General features: G+C 37.7%; 2 protein-coding genes across 4 annotated transcripts in view; one reads left to right on the top strand and one right to left on the bottom strand.

Annotated features, from left to right (window-relative positions):
* zbtb41 (zinc finger and BTB domain containing 41) overlaps positions 1-20,676 on the bottom strand; it is a 48,430-nt gene that overhangs the window by 7,873 nt on the left and 19,881 nt on the right. Inside the window, exons 3-8 of one of the 2 annotated variants that reach the window (XM_031899828.1) lie at positions 8,741-8,910; positions 5,418-6,913; positions 4,686-4,896; positions 3,698-3,767; positions 1,953-2,100; positions 316-445 (exon numbers count right to left, since the gene is read on the bottom strand). In XM_031899828.1, coding sequence (XP_031755688.1) covers positions 316-445; positions 1,953-2,100; positions 3,698-3,767; positions 4,686-4,896; positions 5,418-6,477 — 1,619 coding nt within the window. In that variant the 5' untranslated portion in view covers positions 6,478-6,913; positions 8,741-8,910. Of the gene's footprint in view, positions 1-315; positions 446-1,952; positions 2,101-3,697; positions 3,768-4,685; positions 4,897-5,417; positions 6,914-8,740; positions 8,911-20,676 lie in introns of those variants that run through there. The other variant, NM_001123429.1, reaches the window with a different exon arrangement.
* Positions 15,775-20,676, top strand: part of crb1 (crumbs 1, cell polarity complex component) — a 33,327-nt gene continuing 28,425 nt past the window's right edge. For both annotated transcript variants that reach the window (XM_031901029.1, XM_031901030.1), the window contains exon 1: positions 15,775-15,991. In XM_031901029.1, the coding sequence (XP_031756889.1) occupies positions 15,922-15,991 (70 nt within the window). In that variant the 5' untranslated portion in view covers positions 15,775-15,921. The remainder of the gene's footprint in view (positions 15,992-20,676) is intronic.

Here is a 20,676-nt window from a genome sequence, read left to right on the forward strand (position 1 = left end):
TGACCCTCCATTATATCTTTTAGATCGACCTGGTTAGTTTGCAAATATTTTTAGACACTCATAAACATTATGGATGGTATGGATGTATGATATGGTAGTGTAACATAAGATATAAAACACTTCAATAACTGAAACCTATTTTACTTCCTAAAGAACTGGAAGTAACTGTAGAAGGTAAGCAGCATTTGCTGTTGCCAGAAGTTTCACTTTCCACTTATTTACTGCAGTGCTAATTTTTCTATAGATACATTTGTACCAGCTCTTGTAAATACATGTAAAACAGCATTATAACAGTAAGCCATAAAAACTACTTACCTTTCCCTTACCGATTTTCCACAGATGAAGCAAGTCCACTTCCTCTTTCCTCCATGTGTGTACTCTATGTGGCGCTTCATATTCCCTGTGTCATTGAAGTGACGGCCACAGATATTACACGGGAAGGGACCTTTTATGATTAAGACAAGCACAGTAATGTCAATGATTTCTAAGCTTATCTTCTGCAGTATAAGCAAAAGGAAAGGCCAGCAGGAATCGGCAACTAGCCGATTGAAAAATAAAACTAGTTCTGCTCTGTCTAAACTCTTTCCCCAAGTGACTTGGCTGATGACTTTCTCTGATTTTGGGCCAAAATGAAACAAAATGAGGACGCACCTAATGGCCAGTTAACTATCTCTTAAACTAAAAGACATGCTGTGGTGCAACTTCTAAAATTTTAGCTGTTACTATAATTGCTTTACAAATATGAGCTGCTCCCTGTTGTGTGGTTCAGACAAGGTGATCAAGTGCCTGTTTGGCTGATTTAGGCTGAAGGAAAATTTTACATTCTGCAGCTATGAAGATTCATTCAGAATATCTTTAAAGCCATAAATAATGCATGCTTCCTTGTGTAGGCAGCTGAATGATGAGGATACATCTTTGATTGTATATTTGGTGTAAGCAGAAAAAAACATAACAAGTTGCTTTAAAGGAGACATATCCTATAAAAATTAACAATGTACCAGGGAATTGTACTTCTCTAGATATAGAAGGATTTTGCTAAAAAAGTTTTGTTTTTTACCGATTTTATTGAGAAGTTCGCCCAAATCCCCATAAGCCCCGCCCATCCGTTCCACTTCCTGCTGGCTGAATTCTATGGATGAGCTGGGGAGCCGGCGGCCCTCAGTACCCTGAACTGTAGGATGGGAACCAATCAGCAGCTAGGCTGACCTGATAGGGAACTGAAGCCTGTCTGTGCTTCTCTGCCTGCCGGGCTGTGATTGGCTCTCCCCCTCCTACTGTGCTTCTGGCAGGGACCGTTAGGACACGCCCAACCCTCATTTCAAACTCCGACAGAGAAGTGATAAGCTCTATAGGGTGCTCCAATAAAGGGGCCATTGTTACAGATAGGATTAATGTTTAGCCCAAAGGGAAACTAGCACCATATATTATTCATAATTGCCTACAAAACTAGGGTTTTTCCCATTTATCCAATATGTCTCCTTTAATGTGCACTTTTTTACTGTTTTACTAAATGCTCTTTTAAATGGTATAAAATGGCAAATCCATCAATCCAGACAATGTGATTAGTGGCCTACATCTGCTCCCAACTGCATCCATAGTTCTGTTATTCACATTATGAAAACTGCAGCTATTAATGGAAACAAAGAGAAATTTGAACTAAAAACACCCATACATGTGAGTCTTAATGTTGGAGGAATCCAGATACAATCATTAGTTATTCCACTGCTTAGGAAAGACTGTATAGGGATACAATCCAATCATCGGACACAATATCCTAAATGCTTAGTCACTGGGTTAACTGGATAAGGGTTATTCTGTACGTCATATAGTTATAAATGCATGTATGTCTTTGCATGAATGCAAGTATATATTATAACACTACTCATACATGCAGTAAATTACACATGAACAAAGGAGGCATAATTAAAAAAAAAAAAACATTGCCTAAGTACCTAAATGAAATTTCTCTTGGTGCTTCAGCCTTGTAAAGCGAGATTTAAAGTGCTCTTCACAGTAGGTGCATTTAAAAGGCTTGTCCTGAGAGTGCAGAATCATGTGTTCCTCCAAATGTGGCCTTCGAGTAAATGATTTATTGCACACCTGAAATAAAAGGCCAGCTCATTGAATACATCAGTAAATCTCCTTAAAATGAATAAATATTAGTTAGATGATAAAGCTTTCAACTTATTAGTGTGGTAATTGGCAAATTGCATCATCAGACAAGTATTCGAATAACAAATGAATCAATAAGTTCTTTAGGTTTTTCCTTATCTGTGATTAGCTTGTAAATCCCATGGCCATTACAGATGAGGAATAATAACTAAATACAGTATATTGCCCCTACACCAACAGTATTTTCCCATAATGGTATACTCCTAATTGTAGGGTTTATTTGTATATTTCTTTCGGCTATAGCACATGGGGGAATCTAAACACGGTTATCCCTTTCCAATGGTGGTTTTCAAACTAAAGTAATCTTATCCCTGGTGTACTTAGAGACAAAATGTTTCTATCTACAAAAAGTCCAAAACATTTTTTTTAATACATTGGGGCTATGGATATGAAATAATTATTATTGCCTCCTTACATGGGACATATAAAATCATTGCATTGTAAAGTTCTAAAAATAGAAGGAAGGTGCCTTTAAAAGATGCCTGTTTAAATACTTTAATGAAAATTTTCCCTAAAACCTTGCTAGCACCAGCCAATCATTACACTTCCTGCTGGCTGCTTTCTCAGGCTGCATCTTGGTGGGGACCTGGCAAAAGACCGAAGTGTAGCATTCTCTGTGATTGGCTACCCACACCTGTACTATCCTTCTGTACTAGGACTGTTAGGAAATGCCAATCACTAATTTGTAACAAACAATGTCCCAGCTCAAGTACAACCAATGTTGCTAATCACTGCTCAGTTTTCAGCTGATATTTACAACTCTCTCCTTGGTTTTGCACCATGTGACCTTTATGCTTTCATGTGACCTTTATGTTTTATTCTAGAATGTAAGCAAAAAGCTCCTCTGATGATGTTTGTGTTTGTTTTTAAATATCTTTGTAGAAACATAATATATGTATACTCACACACATTTAACAAATAAAATCCATCAACCCTACCCAAGTTACGTTTTTTCTTTTCTTTTATTCTACACAACACTACCTCCATGTACATACTGAAGACAAGTAGCCACAATACCATGCAGTGACTACTTATTTTTGCTACATGCCATATTTGTAACCATAAATGTTACACTAAAGTTCTTCAGGCTGCTGAAGGCATAGCACCTACATCCCATGAAAATCAACGTCAAATCAAGTTTGATTGTAGTAATTACCACAACATTGTTACCACAACATTGTGTACATATATACTGTAAAAATAAATGACACAAGTTAGATACTTGTACAGCCTGTATATCTCTGGAAATTGATATTGCTTTCACTGATAAGAGCCACCCTTAAGCAGAACAACACTTAACTCTACTAATTATGAGTGCCAGCAGAAGCACCCTTATCCTGCAGGCACAAGGAAAAATTGTATAACAGATTAAGAGTACCAATAAGACCAAAACTAGCAAATGAATATTAGTTTTAAATAAACAAGTCCCATTTATTAAATTTCCAGGCAAGATACATATACTTTAGTCTCTAAGGCAATGCACGTTTACACAGAGTTGGATATGATTTAAACCTTAAGTTCTTACATCACATTTCCATCCATCATTTTTGATCCGCTTAAGAGAGAGAAACTCTTGCGCATTCTCTGGATGAAATCTAAAAAACAAAAACAGATTTAGCCAGCGCTACACATTAGAACTGCTTTCAGGTAACCTATTGTTTCTGCTACTCCATGTAACTGGAGGTTGCTAGGTTAATTAACAACAAGCATCCAGAAAACATTAAAAATCACAAACCTGAAATATCCAGAACAAAAAATGTAAAAAGAATTAAAACAAGAAATAAAAAAATGAATAAACAAGTGGATCTTTGCCCAATATGGCCACCTTGTGCTCAAGCCAAACAATCAGATCTTAATAGGCAGCACCGCAGACCATCAATAGAGGGCCGCATCTTGTCCCAACAGGATTTATAAATCTGTCTGATAGATATTTGGCTGATTTTCGGCCAGATATCTACCAGATTGGCCATCTACAGGTCCCCAATACAGGCAGATGCAGTGCTGACTCTGACTGCCGACCTGGCAGTTTAAATTCTTGTACGCCCACTTTTAGTCTGTCAGAACAGCAGAAAGATTTCCAGAAAGATACAATAAGCAGGCAAACACAAATTTCAGAGGGAAAGTTTTCTAGAACAATCAGCTGTTTGTTTTATTACACAAGACAGTAAACGCTAATATCTGATTAGACATTTTGCCCATGTTACTATTTAACACAGCAAAGGTGCAGTGGATCCTATTTGCTTAGAATTAAACAATGATTTTTAGGTAAATGAGGAGTTTGGGGTACACAAAGCAGATTTAACTTTATGGAACATAAAAGGTCACACATATATCAAAAGGATAAAAGGACAGCTCCACACACTTCACCAAAGGAAAATTCTAAAAGCCCTAAGCAAGTGCTTCAGCGTTTGCCAGTAATAAACAGTGTTGAACTAGTACAGAAAATGGCAACTAAATTAATTACAGGCATGAAGAACCACAGGTATATAAACACAATATTTAATTTCACTTGCCTTTTTACATGTTTAGAAAGAGTCTTTCTGCTTGCATGAGGCTTGTTGCAAAATGGACATTTATGCTTTTTTTTCCTATGAATTTCAGTCTCGTTATTGTGCCGCTTCCTGTGAACTGTAAGGTTAGATTTGGTGGAGTATCTCTGGTGACATATATCACATTCAAAGGGCTTCTCTCCTGTGTGAACACGTGTGTGGCTCTCATACTTTCCTTGAGAGAAGGGGGAAAAAATCAAGAACTACTGATTAAATGGCAGAATATAAATAACCAGTAAATAAATAATAAGCTGATGCTCTTGGGAATTTAATACCCAAAAGAATCTCTATGCGACTGCATGAATGCCAACATCTTTGGGTTCAAAACATTAGGGAGCTCCAGCCTTGACTGACTTAATACTTCTTAATTAACTGATATAATTAGAAATCTACCACTGCACTAAAATAATACTATATTTGCTTTTTATCTGACCACATATTAATTCAAAATGAAGTTGCACTACTTGGTTTAAAAGTATATCCGTGATTCCAAATTGCAAGCCTCACAAGAGCTCTTCAGTTGTTTGTAATGTGACTTTGCTAGATAAAATAGCAAACTGGCTCTTTACATATTTGCAAGTCTTCTTTTTGCATACATGATTACATGATTAAATATTATGCCCAAAGACAGCATAATGCAAAGTCTTACACTACTGGGCTAAAACACAAAATATATTATTATCATTAAACTCTTACCTACTCGATCAAAGACTTTGTCACATTTAGGACATCTTAGGACCTTTTTGCCATCCTTATGCAATAAAACTGGATTAAGTCCATCTGGGTAGTTGGCCAATGCTCCCGAAAACTCGTTCCTTTCTTCCATTTCCTCTGGTTCGCCTTCACTTTGTTCATTATTAGGTACAAGTGTCTCCTCCCCATCATCTCCCTGCACATTATCCTCTAATCCACTTGTCTCTTCATTTATCTCATTGCCAGAATCTCCAGAGTCTGCTCTTTCCATGCTGCTTTTAGAAGATTCACTACTTGAGATGCCGTCACTTTCTAACTCCCCCCCATTCTCAAATTTTACAGGACACTTCCTTCTTCGAGTTGATTTTCTGGTTGAATGGTCAGAATCCTCAAGAATGTCCCCTGGGTCTCTTTCCGCATGTGCTTTGCCCATATGATTTTCCAGGGTCTTTTTATAGCAGAACACCTTTCGGCAAAGTGGACATTTATGACTGGTTTCCAGTTTACTATTAGTGTCATTTGCTACATCGGGAGTTTCTCTGACCCCAGCAGATACATTAACCCTTTCGTTTTCCAACAGCTGCACAGCATCTATGATGTCCAGGAACTTTGCTGCCTCTAGAACAAGGCTCAGCTCATGTTCCCACACCAGAAGCTCTGAAGTATAGAGAAAATCCAGCAACTGCTGAAACACAGAACTGCTCACATGATCTAAAGCCACAGCTTCTGTCTGAGGGTTTTTACTTAGGCAGGCATGGAAGTAACTGCAGCCCACAGCCACTACCACTTTGTGCACTCTGAACTCCCTCCCCTCCACTGTAACAACAAGGTCACAGAAAGAAGCTTGTCGCTGGCGATCATCGTTCAAATATTTCAACAGGTTTTTATTATATGTTAGAGACTGAAAGCGTTTCCTTTCATCTGACGGCGGTACCACAGTGGGTCTGTCTCTGACATTATTCTCTTTATCTTGCTGCTCAGTGACAACATCTTTCGGGGGTTCCCTTCGGCTCTGCAGTTCGGGAAGCAGAAGTTTTGCACCAACCTTCCTCCTCTTCCTCATGATAAAAATCACATTAAATAAAGTACATTTTAAAAAGCCGTTGTAAAAGCCATTACCTGCTTGGAAACATAAGTGTTACCTTCTCCTGACAAGCAGGAACTCACCCCCTTCTCCCCCCGGTTCCTGTTTCCAAAGCGACGCACGGTCGCAAAGTGATGACGTTGTGGCTTTGGGACGCACAACGGAGACGCAAGTCCCACAGTGAGGGAAGTGGCACTGAAACAGGAGCCTTCAGTTCAAGTTATATTTTTTAACAGCAACAGCTCAAAACGAACTATAATGCAGCTTAGATGATTTCTTCTTGGCCCAATGAAGTCACAAATTATATTCTATATATCTATTCTACAGTGCTTTTTCAAGTAAAGAATCTTTCGTCCCGTTTGTAATAACTTCTCTCTGTTTATTTCTGTGAAAACTGGGCCCGAGCCATCAGCATCTGATGTCATGAAGGTTCATTAGATGTATAAAAGGTACAGCTTTTTCTGGCAGAAACACATCATTTAGAATGCCTCATTGGTCCCTTTAGTAGTGTCTGGGTTAACCCTGGCTAGTGAAAATGATGAGCAGTGCCACTACTGTTACTGTGGTAAGTCTGGGCTACTGCAAGAGACATATCTCCTGAATAATGTCTTCCCTTTGCTAACTTTATGATCCCAGCAAGTAAAACACTTTATTTGTGGCAATACAAAGGTTAGCAAGGGGTTGGCATTTTCAGTAGAAAATGCTCTCCCACTAATGTAAATCACTGGTGAATAAACACAAAAAATATACAGACCTTAAATTTTTATTGTTAACTCCTATTACTATTTGCATCAAACATTAAGGGGCACATATATGAAATCTCAAGCTTCATATCCCAAAACCATGCGGGAGTTCTCTTGGTTTCTTCATCCAAATAGCCCGTTGGGGAAAAGAAAAACCCAATTTGTATTCAGATGAAGAAACCATGTGAGAGTTTGGGAATTCCTGTGTGGTTTCGGGATACGAATGCTGGAAGGCTCAAGCGTTCATAAATCTGCCCCCAAATGTATCAGGCAGGTTTCAAAATCCTTAGGACTGGAGGACTGATGTGACCCTCTTCTGACAGGCCTGCATATGTACCCATTAAGTTACAATCATTTCCCGGGGGGGGGCAAATAATCAGATCAGCCCTATTTGGAAAATAGCTGCTTGTTTGGCTAGATTTATATTACAAATATATATATACATATAACTTTTTAATTTGCAGCTGTTGGATAGATATAACCTAGAAATGGATATAAGGTACACAATTAAAATACGAATAAAAAGGAACCATTTTAAAGTTGGTAGTTGTTAACCCTAGTTAGATTATGAGCTTTAAGCCATGTTTGTATGGGTTAATGTAAAAGGGGGTAGAGTATTGTGTATGAATTATTCAATATTTTTTTCAAGATGTTTTAGAGGTGTATTTATTAATGGGTGAAAGTTAGAACTCATCATTTGATAAATATGCTTCTAAAAATCCCATAGAAATAAGTGGAATGTGGGTTTAAACTCACATTTTGATAAATCCAAGCCCCTTTTGCTCCCCAAACCTGTGAACTGTGATATTCTAGTGCCTCATTCTTTCTCTATGTCACTGGTTCTCAACCTTCCTAATGCCATGACCCTTTAATACAGTTCCTCATGTTGTGGTGACCCCCAACCATAAAATTATTCCTAAGACCATCGGAAATAAGTGTTTTCCGATGGTCTTAGGCGACCCCTGTGAAAGGGTCATTTGACCCCCAAAGGGGTCCCACGACCCACGGGTTGAGAACCGCTGCTCTCTGTGCTCCTGGATGATGGTCATAATTGCACCATTCCAGGGTCCAGGATGCAGAGTACTGGTGTACGGCATCCTCTACTTGTAAACATTAGAGGGGTAGCATCATACTAAAAGTGTCTTTAAGTATGATGCAGACAGTGATATTCTGCAAAGGTTTACAACTGTAAACAATTTAACCTAGCATGCAGGCAATGGTGTGACTAAAAGGCTGGAAGATGAATAGTAGAAGGCTTGAATAGAGAGATAAATAAAAGGTAACAACAGCAATATTTATGTATCCAAAAAATATAACCCCCAAAAAATCAAATCCAAAGTAAAATGATAGCTACATTATAAAGTATAATGGTAATGTAAAGCATACCAGTCACTCGTAGAGGCTCGGGTGTATAGACCCCGAGCCTATCTCAAAGATATTGAATCCCAAACCAATTGAAAAGTCAGCAAATCAAATCAAACAAAAGTCAAGTGGCTCACCTGGGTCCAGGAGTGGTCTGGGTGCTCAAGGCCCCAAACCCGTAGCTGAAAGGAAGATAACAAGCTGTAGAAGGAACTTTAAGCACACCGGAAGATGGAGTCTGCTAAAACACGATCTTTATTCTTCCATTTAAAATCAAGTTGCCTGGTGCGTTTCGTGCGTGTGCGCACTTAATCATAGGAAAGGATACAGAGTCACAAAGAGATTTAAATAGTGAAAAAACAATGATGGGCAGAACTAAACCGCACCCTCACCAGTCTAAAAATAAAGGAAAAATAAACCGCACAGAATTTTTAAGCAAACTCCTTTAAAGAAATAAATATTCCATAATATCTTAATTATTGATATTTTATTTTGTTATGTTTTAGATGTTTTTATTTTTTGATGTTATTATTTTTTATGTTTTTATTTGAAGTTTAGTTGGTTATATCAAGTTTATTATATTTGTTCATTGTATTACAGGCTAACTCTAATGAGTAAACTAAAGGCTACAAAAGTAAACATAGCAACTAACATCAAATATAGAATTAAGGCCAGCAGGGTAACGTGTTTCAAGGATAAATATCCATTTTACTTCCAGACGTAAAAGTCTGGCAAGCCAGTCAGAGCCTCTATCATCAGGCAAAACCCTGTCTATTACCTGAATCTATAAAAAGGATACATTCGACTCGCAACAATGTATAAAGTGTCTGGGTATTGGACTGCTACTATTACTGGAAACAATATGTCGGATGTGTTCACACATCCAACATATAGCTTGCTAGCAATATTTATGTAGCCTCACTGATCAACAGTTCTTTGGCTGTTGCAGTCAGTGCATAGGAAGTTTCCATGCCAATCTTTCCATAAATCATATCAGCTATACAGTACCAGTAGCAAGACCTTAGGCCATTTAGTGGGAAAGAGCAGCAATCCCCACCAACTGTTACTGCCTAAATTCACAAATTATAATATATTAAAGAAAGATTGCATAATCCCATTTACCAACCCTAGGTTTGTGTTTCCTTCAATTCTTCTAAGGCTGAGATTTTATAGTGCCTGCTCTAATCCACCTGTCACTGCCTCCTATATGAGAAATACTGTACCTGAAGCATATGCAGCAGTGAAAGACGACTCTCCACTTAGAAATGCTCAAGAAAGTGTGGAGCATTTTGGCCACTGCTGTTTTCCACCAGATTGGTCAAAATACCACATGAGCCATAAGCCTTAAAGAAAGAATGGTAGCAAGAATACTATGAGCTTGTAAATGCAGCATGATAAGTATTGCCTCTAAGTAATGCAGGCTTCTAAAGTTAAGCAGGGATGATCTAAGGCAGGGGTGTCAAACTCAATCCCATAAGGGGGCCGAAATATAAAACACAGGCTAAGTCACGGGCCAAATTTTTTATTAAGATACTTAGTAAGATACTACGTCTTAGTTACTATCTCTGTTAGGAAAAACGAGACACACTAATCCTCGTGGGCTGGATTAAAAAGACCAACGGGCTGTAGTTTTCCCATCCCCTGGACTATAGTGTGTGTAAATATGATAAGAACCTTAGATTGTAAGCTCGACTGAGGGGAATGATAAGTAATTCTGTAAGTAGTGAAAGGGGTTCAATGAGTATAATGAATAGGCAGTACTGATTCTGGGGTTGCTGCCCCCCATTCTGCACCACGCTTACAACTTTAGCACTGAAGCAGACCCAGGGGGGGCTGCATCGCTAATGCAGAAAGCACTGTGAATAAGGCTAGTGCAAAACATACTATTTGCCTATTGTTTTATTCACAAAAAATATGGCTTTAAGGTACTCCATGTTTGGTCCTTGCAAGGTTGGTAATTAGATTACTGGTGCACATAATGCATAATGGACTTCTTTTTACCTGTGCACTGGTAATCTAATTATCTACCTTACAAGGACCAAACATGGAGTAGATTCAGTTTTGTTTTCAGTACTTGGTTAGTAGGTAAAAAGTATGTTTAGCACAAGCCATATTGATTGAACTGATGGTGATATGAAAGCACTAGGCATGAAATTACAGGTATAACAGGCATACAGTTAAAGATGTGGGATTAGCAGTGTTGAATATCACCAGCCGTGAAGGTGCCTGGCCCACATACCCTGGCGATTCCTAGCCAGGCTTGACTTAACCTCTTCCATGCAGGATTATTATTCTTTATTCTTACAGCATGTAACAGAGATTTTTCCTCTTTCACTTCAGTCCTTCTCCAGATAAGATTACAATATAAAGTCCCTGTCATACACAAATTCACATGCTATGAACAAGGTCATACTGGCCTGCCATAACAACAGAGAATCTCTCAGTGGGGCCTAAAGCAGGAAATATTCCCTTTCTTATTGCTACCATCGGACTATACAGCACCTGTAGAATGTAGCACTTAATGCATGAAAATATTTGTGAGAATGGGCTTTATAGTGTGCCCTAGAATGCCTTGTCTGAAACTGATTATGGTCATATTCGTTAGGAGCCAATTAACCTCTGAGTTTTTGAAATGTTGCTGGAAAGTTGAGAATTCGGTGAAAATACCAAGCCAGGATGGCATACGCAATCTTTGCAAAAATGCTCTGACTGGAAACAATTCCTATCACCAATCTGTAGGTACAATAGCCAACAGGCAATTGACAACCTTTGAATTTGGCTTAAATTGAAAGTTATTGTTCAACAACTACTGATAGTTTGTTGTGGGTTTAATAACCTAATATAAAAAGACAAAGAATGACCTAAAATGCACTTAAATTTGAAATAATTACTACTTTCATTGCTGCTTGATTTTAATGATTTTGTTGTTTTTTTTTACCTAAAGTCATGAGGAACATGTGATTTGTCATTTGATGTTATTAATGGGCACAGCATGCACTATTTAGAAGAATTCAAGCTGTTACCTGATTAGAGCCCAACAACAGAGTTGGTAATTCTGCACAGCATAAGGTTTAAAACCATGCTATTCATTTTATTCACTATGAATATGTGCTATGTGCTATGTGCATCACCCTTATTAAGATAATTTATTTATAGTTTGGGGGCCATCCCAAACAATATGTGGCACATTGTTGTGTTTGAATACTTGTTTCCCTGCAGGATGGGCTTTTCCCCAATGAGAGATGGGCTTTTCCAAACTGTTACTGAACATTCTATCTAAATGATTCTATAAGCAGAGGTTATCATAAAGCAAACTGTATTTAAGCAACATTAACCCCACTCCTCTCACGATAGTCATTCTGCATTTAATGAATTGTCTGGTCACCTTAGACCAGAGAATGTTAAATAGCTTTAGTTTAATCTAGAGTTTATATATATTAAAGAGCAAGGAAAGGCTTCTACTATAGCCCTTAATATATTGTAGAGCCCCCTTGCCTGCAGCAGATTGGCAACTTTATTTTTTAAAATAATGCTCCCTTCTCCCAAAATGTGCCTTTTAACTTTCCTCTGTTTGTGTCCTGTCGCGGCCGCCATCTTGGATCTTTTGTGCACCAGCTCTAGCTCCCCCCAGCATCGCAGCGACCAAACCCCTGGGTTAGATCTGTCATAGAGGGTGATGCTGCAAGGCTAATTCAGATGAACTGGATTCTATGCAGCCATGTAGTGTGAATTAATTACTATCAAACTTGTATTGAGAATGCTATGTTGTATATTGTAAGTTGGTTCCTAAGCTCAGGTAACTGATAGCAGCCTAGTGCACAGCCTGTGAATCGGCTACTGGGGGCATGAGGCATTTTTGAAGGAACAGATCTTTACTGCTAAAGAGTTATTGTGGCCTTAGTCTTGTACAGAAGCCAAAAACATTTTTATTTAAAATCTTGTTTAGACTCCTTTATTTATCCTTTCCATAGCAACCAATCAAACCATCATTTTAATATTTGAACTTGTAGCACGCTGATCACAACTAGTTACTGATTATTTGCTATGGGTATACACAATGGTGCAGCTCAGATGAACTGCTGTGCTAATACATGTATTTATTCTGCTCCTCAGTATTTCCAATAGGATAGATTATAGGCAAGAATGATCATTACACAAATACAGTGTGCTCTGCTATAACTAAATATATACTGTATATATAAACATTTAACCAAAAAATAATATACAATGTATTCTTTTACATGGATACAAATGAGATTCATTTGAGGTTTCTGCAGCATTAAATAGCTTTCTTTGGTTTATTACAAGAGGGAAAAGGAGGGGGTGAAGGTACTGTGAAGATTACATTTCAGATAATTCTGAATTCAAGTGGCAGAAATGCATAAAATGCTATTATCATGAGAAGAACAATCTCTATGGTTACGCTGCTAAGTAATATGACAAGCCTATGTCCACCAAAGGTTTTTTCTTTCTTGGTTTGCCAGCGTTACAAGCCCATCTAGCAGCCAGAGCAGCTGCTCAAGGTTCTGTATAAGGCTTATTAATATAACAGAATAATCTGCAGCTTATTACGCTTGCTTTTCCCTCTATCCACGTCTTCAGAATTCTCTAGATAGGGTAGAACAATTTATTCTGTGCAACACTATTGTGCTGTGTCTTTGTGCTGAGAACCACTCCAGAAAACCTTGCTTAATGTTATAAGCTAATGATGTTTCTCTGCTATTTGAACAGGACAAAACTACATAATCACTTATAGAACATATTACACAGACACATGGAGCCATATCTACCAAGTGAATTTTCTTCTCACTTAACACCAAAGTTCACCTGTGGTGTCTCATATTTATATACTTAAGTATGCTGTTTCAAAAGAAATCTGCTAAATTTTCCCTTGGTGTAAATTTTCTGTTAAAATTTACAATTTGGCATAAAGAAAAGACTTATGTGGGATATTAACATGGAGGAGGATAATGAGATGGCTGCTCTATTTTTATAATAGCAGTTTGGCAGCCCCAACCTGGAAGAATTTCTCTTGGCAAAAATTCTTTCTTGTGCTCCAGGTAAATTTGCAAATAGTCACTTCACCCTAAAGACATTTCACCTTGTGAAAAGAACGTTTACCAAAGCAAAGGGAATTTTCACCAAAAACCTCTGCTTTCACCTGTTCCAGAATCTGCTATTCTGTTCACTTGTTTGTGAAATAATTTTGCTTACACAATAATCAAGCCAAAAACAAGCCCTGCAGCTTTTAATGCATTCCCTGCAAGGCTACACAAGGGTTAACAGAACCAATTCTTTCCTAAAAACTTTCCTAAAACTAATCCCACCATAATTATATTACATAGCCATAACCATATTAGTGAAAATCAGGGCTCATTTACAGAATAAGGCTGCAACTGGCAATTTTATTTTGCACACTGCATTCTGCTGAATAGGAATTGCCGCAGGTCTCTGGACTCGGTTTTGGAGCACAAGAGACCTGCCCCTTACTCAACAAATACTGCCTTAGTTAGAGCTGTATTGGTGAAGGACAGGAGGAGGTGGCATGTATTAATTGTATTTTATTCCCCACTCCGTGTCTGTCTGCAATTGGCAGAGAATTTCCTGTGCTTTGCAGTTTTGGGCACTTTGACCATAGTTTGACCACAGTTCCCAGCAAGTGCCACAATGGTCACAATGTGACAATGCTTACATTGGTCTGTAAGTACCCACCTATACCATAACTATTCACGGGTGTTTTGCAGAGCAGTAGTTCGCTATTGAATTTGTATTGAAGGCTACACTTTACTTAGGCTTACATGGTTATGGCATATTAGAAGTATTAATTACTAAACTGTTATTTTTTTGTGCTTGTTTAAACTTCACCCTAGCTGCATGGCTGGAGTGATTTTCAAGAGTGCCTCTATGGTCATGTGCTCGGTATCACAGATGTGTAGGCTGCTGGCACACAGGGAGGTTTGTTACCCACAATAAATAAATGACTATATATATTGCATTATGATATGGACATATGTCTAAGAGGTAGCACCACCTGTGAGTATTTGCACATGTAAGGGCAATGGCATTGGGAAGATTAGTCACTTGCAATAAATCTTCAGTGGGAAAAAAATACTCTCCGCTTTGTTTTATCCAAAGTTGCCCGACGTGGCCTCGAGAGGTAACCAAGTCACGATTATGCAATATATTTTAATAGAAGTCAGAGCACTCACCAAATTGCTATGGAAATTGACCTTGTTCTTATGGCTTGGTTTTACAAATGGGTTTGCTCAATGTAGTCTATTTTAACGGACAGGAGTAACAGTTTCAAACTCTTTCATGTCACTTAAAAATCGGGAGGCTGGAGATTCATACCCTGCCATAATAACTGCCAGAAAAGCGTGTTGCGTGAGGTCTAGCCAGTGTAGGTGCTTTAGAAACATAAAGCATTTTAAGCTACAAAAATGTGTTAAGGCTTGAAAGAGAAGTGTAAGTGTAGTTATGTTCCCTATTAGTATCTATGCACTGGTATTTTCTGTGAATAATTACATTTGACTGTGCACCCCATGTTATACATACTTTTTGCAGACACTTCAAGGACTGAAATATGGTTTTATATATATATATATATATATATATATATATATATATATATATATATATAGCTCATACATGCCATGTAATAGAAAATCACTTCTACCTAAGTAGTTTTTCAAATAAAAATCAGTACAATCTTGCAGTAAAGCAAGAGACTGCTAACGAAAGTGTGTGGCTGTGACAATAAGCAATCCAGACAATAAGCAATCCATATAGTTAATATGATATTATACATTTATAAATGCAACATGTACATGTTGCATTTATAAATATCAGGTCGTGGGCACCAAATTAACTTTTGGCAGGTCTTGGGCACCAAATGAACCTGCTGTGAGTTGTATTCCACTCTCTTACACTGCTTGTCAGCCCTTGCTCTCCACTATGGCGCAGCAGTCTGGCAGCCACATAGTTAAGAGAAGTGATGAGAAGTGCAGGATGAATCTCAAGATGAAACTAAAGATTAACAGTGATATGTTTAACAATCACATTCTCCACAGGCACTCCTGTTCCCTCTCCCAGTCCACTCCATGCATCTGCTCTTATCTAGGCCAGGTTTTTCACACCACCCAAGCCACTTGTAGCTGCATCGCCTGTGTGCTGCTAATGAAAGCGCTGTGGGCAGTGTGTGTGCTGCTGCTGCAGGCATGCAGTGCTATCAGTGCTCACTGGGCTTTTAAAAGGTATGTTCCCCAGATGACAACCCTACAATGGAGTGACCTGGAAACATAGATAACACAGAATCACAATGTCATCTCTACAGCTGCCTTGGATTTTTGGTTTCTACTTTTCTACACTGATGCTCATCCAAGTCAGAAGTGAGTCACAAGATTTGCTTTTTGTACTTACATTTCCCATTAAATACTTTGCTTTTATTTCTATTATATCTTCTTATCATTCATAAAAATCCCATTCTACCTGTGCCAATACTCTCTGTTTAGAATAATGTGTAAAAGATTTAGCTAATGTGAGTGTAGAGTTTTATACATAAAAATTCACCTACGTTCTATTCATTCTTAAGGGATTTTATGAAGTGCATTTATCAACTGGTGAATACTAACTTTCACACACAGATAAATCTGCTTTTAAAAATTCCATAGGAATGACTAGAATGTGGGTGGATTTAAATGTATTAAGCTCTAAACTTACATTTTGATCACTCTGCCACTTAGTCTTAATATCACATATAACATGGATTTAACACCAGTGTTTTCGTGTATTTTTATAAAGCGCTGGAAAATTCCAAGATTGGGTCATACTGCAGAGATATCGGGTACCTTTTACTCAGGGTATAAAACCACATAGATCTTTAACATAAATGTTTCAGCACATGGAAAGTGCATTAAACATATTTGACTTTCCAAGCAACTAGACTTGATTATTAAAAAAGGGATCTTTAAAATCGGTTTATTAAAATGACAGGAAGTAAAAACTCCTGGTTTCAAGCAGTAATATGCATAACAGGTTAGTGTGACTGCAGTATACCATACTAACTGGCAGTGGTGAAATTAGGGTTACCTCTTGGGTGAAATGGCTGCAGGTAACATGGAGAAAAGTTCTACTAAGATCTTATTAAATTGTGGAGAATAAATATTGTTCCTTTTTCACCATATTCTACTTTTTATGTTTAGTTGACATGTAGCCCACACTTTTTATTCCCCTAATGTGTACATTTTGTAAATCTCTGTGGATTATGATAGCACTATATAAATAAAGGATAATATTCATGCATTGTTAAAATGAGCATTTCTGTGCTCTATATACACTCTTTCATTGTTTCTCTGTAATATAGTACTTTTCTTAGGGGAACCTTAGTATATTAGCTCCTGAAAAGTAATTTTTTCTACCAACTGAGTCTGTATTTTCCCAGCACATGCACTGAAGTATGTTAAACCTCCCCAACTTATAATGCCAGTTCATATAGAGTTAATGCCCATTATCTAATAAAACTTTATAGCAGCCTAACTTATACTTTTGGCACAATAGTAGCATTGTTTAAAATAAAACCATATTTAGGCTACACCTATACAGGCAGACAAAGGGGGATAGGCTATATGTTAATATTTTCATGAGACAAATCTCTGAATACTACTCCATTGAATTGTTTGAGAGCAGGTACATGAGTGACTAACAGTCTGCAGAGCAGTCTGGATACAGGTGAATCTTAGCCCCCCACAGCTCCATTCAATGAATTTGTGGCTGCCCTAAATCTACTTTATACCCACACATTTGCAACATTAATACTGAAAGTTGTTTTACATATTAAGGCTGCCTGCTAGAAAATCCAGGCATGATTAATACAAAAGTCTTTCACAATTAGTATTTTTAGTTCCTTCTTTTTATATTTATTATATTTCATTAATTTGTAATATTCATTTGCAAACCCACAAACATCATGGTCTTGGGACACAGGGAGAAACAAATAAAGAATGTAATAAACTTATTACATCCATAGGATATATATAAGCTTTATTGAGCAGGTATTGTGTCAGGTATTGGTTATGTATTTTGTATGTTATCCCTAATGCACAAAAGTGGAATAATATCTACTTAGAAGAACACTTAGCAGTTGCAAGTACAGTGCCAAGTGTGATTTCTATCAAAATAGGGGATGGTTTATATGAAAAATCTTTAGATTTCATAAATAATATGTAGATAGTATAATGTGTAAGGAGTTAGTAACACAGATGCCATGGATTCAAAATTATAAGGCTTTGACAGAAATCCTTAACCATATAGATACTGCTCAAGTTCTGCATGAACATTGGCAGAAGGCCGAACTATACTTTACAAACACATCCCCATGCAGTTTCAGCTTCACTGATAAAACCATGTACAATTATTTGTGCCAAATACCATCATTTACCAATGTATTTCTAGAGCAGCAGGCAGATCAAGGCAGATCCAGACACTGCTGTCCTTTTTCTGGTAGATAACATGTTAAAAACAGGACAAAGAAATACAGAGAAGTCTTCTATAATCTGGGTCACCGGCTGCTACTGTTAACAAATCTATAGGCTTACATACAGGCTTAAATGTGGCAAGATGTGTAAATACCAAACATCTTGCTCTGGTATGGTAACAAAGAGGGAGAGATTCCTTTTAAGATTAAGCTGCAAATAATTACTGATGGATCTGGCTTATCAGATGCGGTCGTAATGGCACCTGAATAGGCCATCAGTTATTTCAGAAATGCAACTATATCTATGTATATTCATATGAACAGGAAAAAGGATCATAGTTTACACAAATAATATTGTACTAATATCTTACTCAAAATTCATTTTCTGGAAATAAATTGTTCCTTTATTGTCTTTTTGCACATCAGCATTGCTTATACAAAATTACCTTCAAACGGCTACAAACTGGCACCGTGGTGCACCCCATGTGTTGCTGAATTACATCTGCTATCAGCCCCATTTAAGGGATTCTGTCATTTTTTTTATGGGGTACTTTTCCTTTCTAAATTACACTGTTTACATAGCAAATAATTCACTCTACCATTTAAAATGTTATTCTTGAACCAATAAATGTATTTTTTTGAATTGTAAAATTGGTGTGTAGGTGCCATCTCCACAAACATACAGGCAGGTTAATTGGCTCCTGATGGCATTCCCCATAGTGTGTGTAAATGTGATAGGGACCATAGATTGTAAGCTCAGCTGGGGGAGGGACTGGTGTGAATGATGTATAATGTCTGTAAAACACTGTGTAATATTTTAGTACTATATAAATAAAGTATAAAAATAATAATATTAATTTCAGTACACGTGTATCTTCACATTTGTTAAAATGGCATCCAACCCATATGACCTGAATTAAAAGCAATGATCTTATGCCTTTACATAATTATGGAACTCTTTGGGAACTTCTAACATTTATTGATGTTACAAGGGATTTTAATCCATCCCTTCATTGACAAGTCATTGTTTCATGCATTTTAATCCCTGCTCATTTGTTTTGCTTTGTTAAATTTAATCCAAGCAACTGATATTTCTGATGTGTCAATTCAGATTCTGATTATTCCTCTAAGTTCCTGCTGAGGGCAACAAAGGTACAAAATACCGACTGCTAATCCCCAAAACTCTGCTGTACATCTCAGGGTGCATGGAAGATGGCGTTTCTGTAAATTCTTTACCATGATCCAAATTAATGCAGAAATATTTTGTTCTAAGAGACAATGGTAATTAAAACGAGATGTTTCATTTGTGCAAAACTGCATTTTGGCTGTTAAACTGCCTTCTGCACTTAATGTGGGCCACCACAGATATTGAAACACTCGCCCAATTTCACAGATTGTAGTGAGCCTTTACCCTCTATATAGTTACAGTTATGCAGTTATGCAACATTAGGTACTTTGCCTCTACCTATTCCACTGCATTATAATTTATACAAGAAATTATAAAGTTGTGGGTTGGAACCAAAAATGTTACTTAAGGGCCCATTATGAACTGTGGATATGGCTCCCAGACTGCTTAAGAGTTCCAGTGGCCTATGAATGCATTGCCTTAACAGCAATGACAAAAGCAGTCAGCATTAGTATAAGTCATTTATATTACAGACAAAAGCTGATATTTTGGCTTTGGTCACACCTAACCTATGTTACAGACCAAACAGTGGCTAATATAGAGAAGAAGACACACTGGACTACTAGCAGCAGCTACTTTTTCACAGTTACTAAACTCCGGAAAATACCTTGCTATAGAGCAGGGATCCCCAACCTTTTTTACTTGTGAGCCACATTCAAATGTAAAGAGAGTTGGGGAGCAACACAAACATGAAAAATGTTCTTGGGGGTGCCAAATAAGGGCTGTGATTGGTTATTTGGTAGCCCCTATGTGGACTGGCAGCCTACAGAAGGTTCAGTATGTCAGTACACCACCTTTTATGAAACCAAAATGTGCCTCCAAGCCAGTAATCTAAACATAAGCACCTGCTTTGAGGCAACTGGGAGCAACATCCAAGGGGTTGGTGAGCAACATGTTGCTCACGTGCCAATGGTCAGGGATCACTTCTATAGACAATATTGAGAATTGCTCCTGCTAAAACACATGTAGAGACAATAATCAGTAAATGATTGTTGTCTTATTTAGTAACCACGACAAGTAGCTGCTACTAGTAGCTCTGTGTGTCTTCACCCTAACTGATCGCTCCTCTCAGGTAATTAATTGGGAAATAGTTGTGAACACTATGATTCCCCTTATATAAAGAACAGCATAGCTGAGCCCTGAGTGAGTCCATAGCTGAATCCAGTCTGTTACAGGCCACTTGGCATATTGCTGCATAGGCAGCAGTCTGAACATCAGTTTGGGGCCCCCTGTGCTTGTGAAGGAGTTGCCAAATGTGGCTACAAATGCAACTCTGGATCTTATTCACAATGAAGCAGAACAACAGAGGAAAAGTATTTTGTGTGACATTAGTCTTTCAATGACAAACCATCGCTGGTTAAAAAGGCTGACAATGTTATAGAGGTGTCTTTTCATACAATTTCTTCAATGCACGT

This window comes from Xenopus tropicalis, chromosome 4 (genome assembly GCF_000004195.4).
Source record: "Xenopus tropicalis strain Nigerian chromosome 4, UCB_Xtro_10.0, whole genome shotgun sequence".
Taxonomy (NCBI): domain Eukaryota; kingdom Metazoa; phylum Chordata; class Amphibia; order Anura; family Pipidae; genus Xenopus; species Xenopus tropicalis.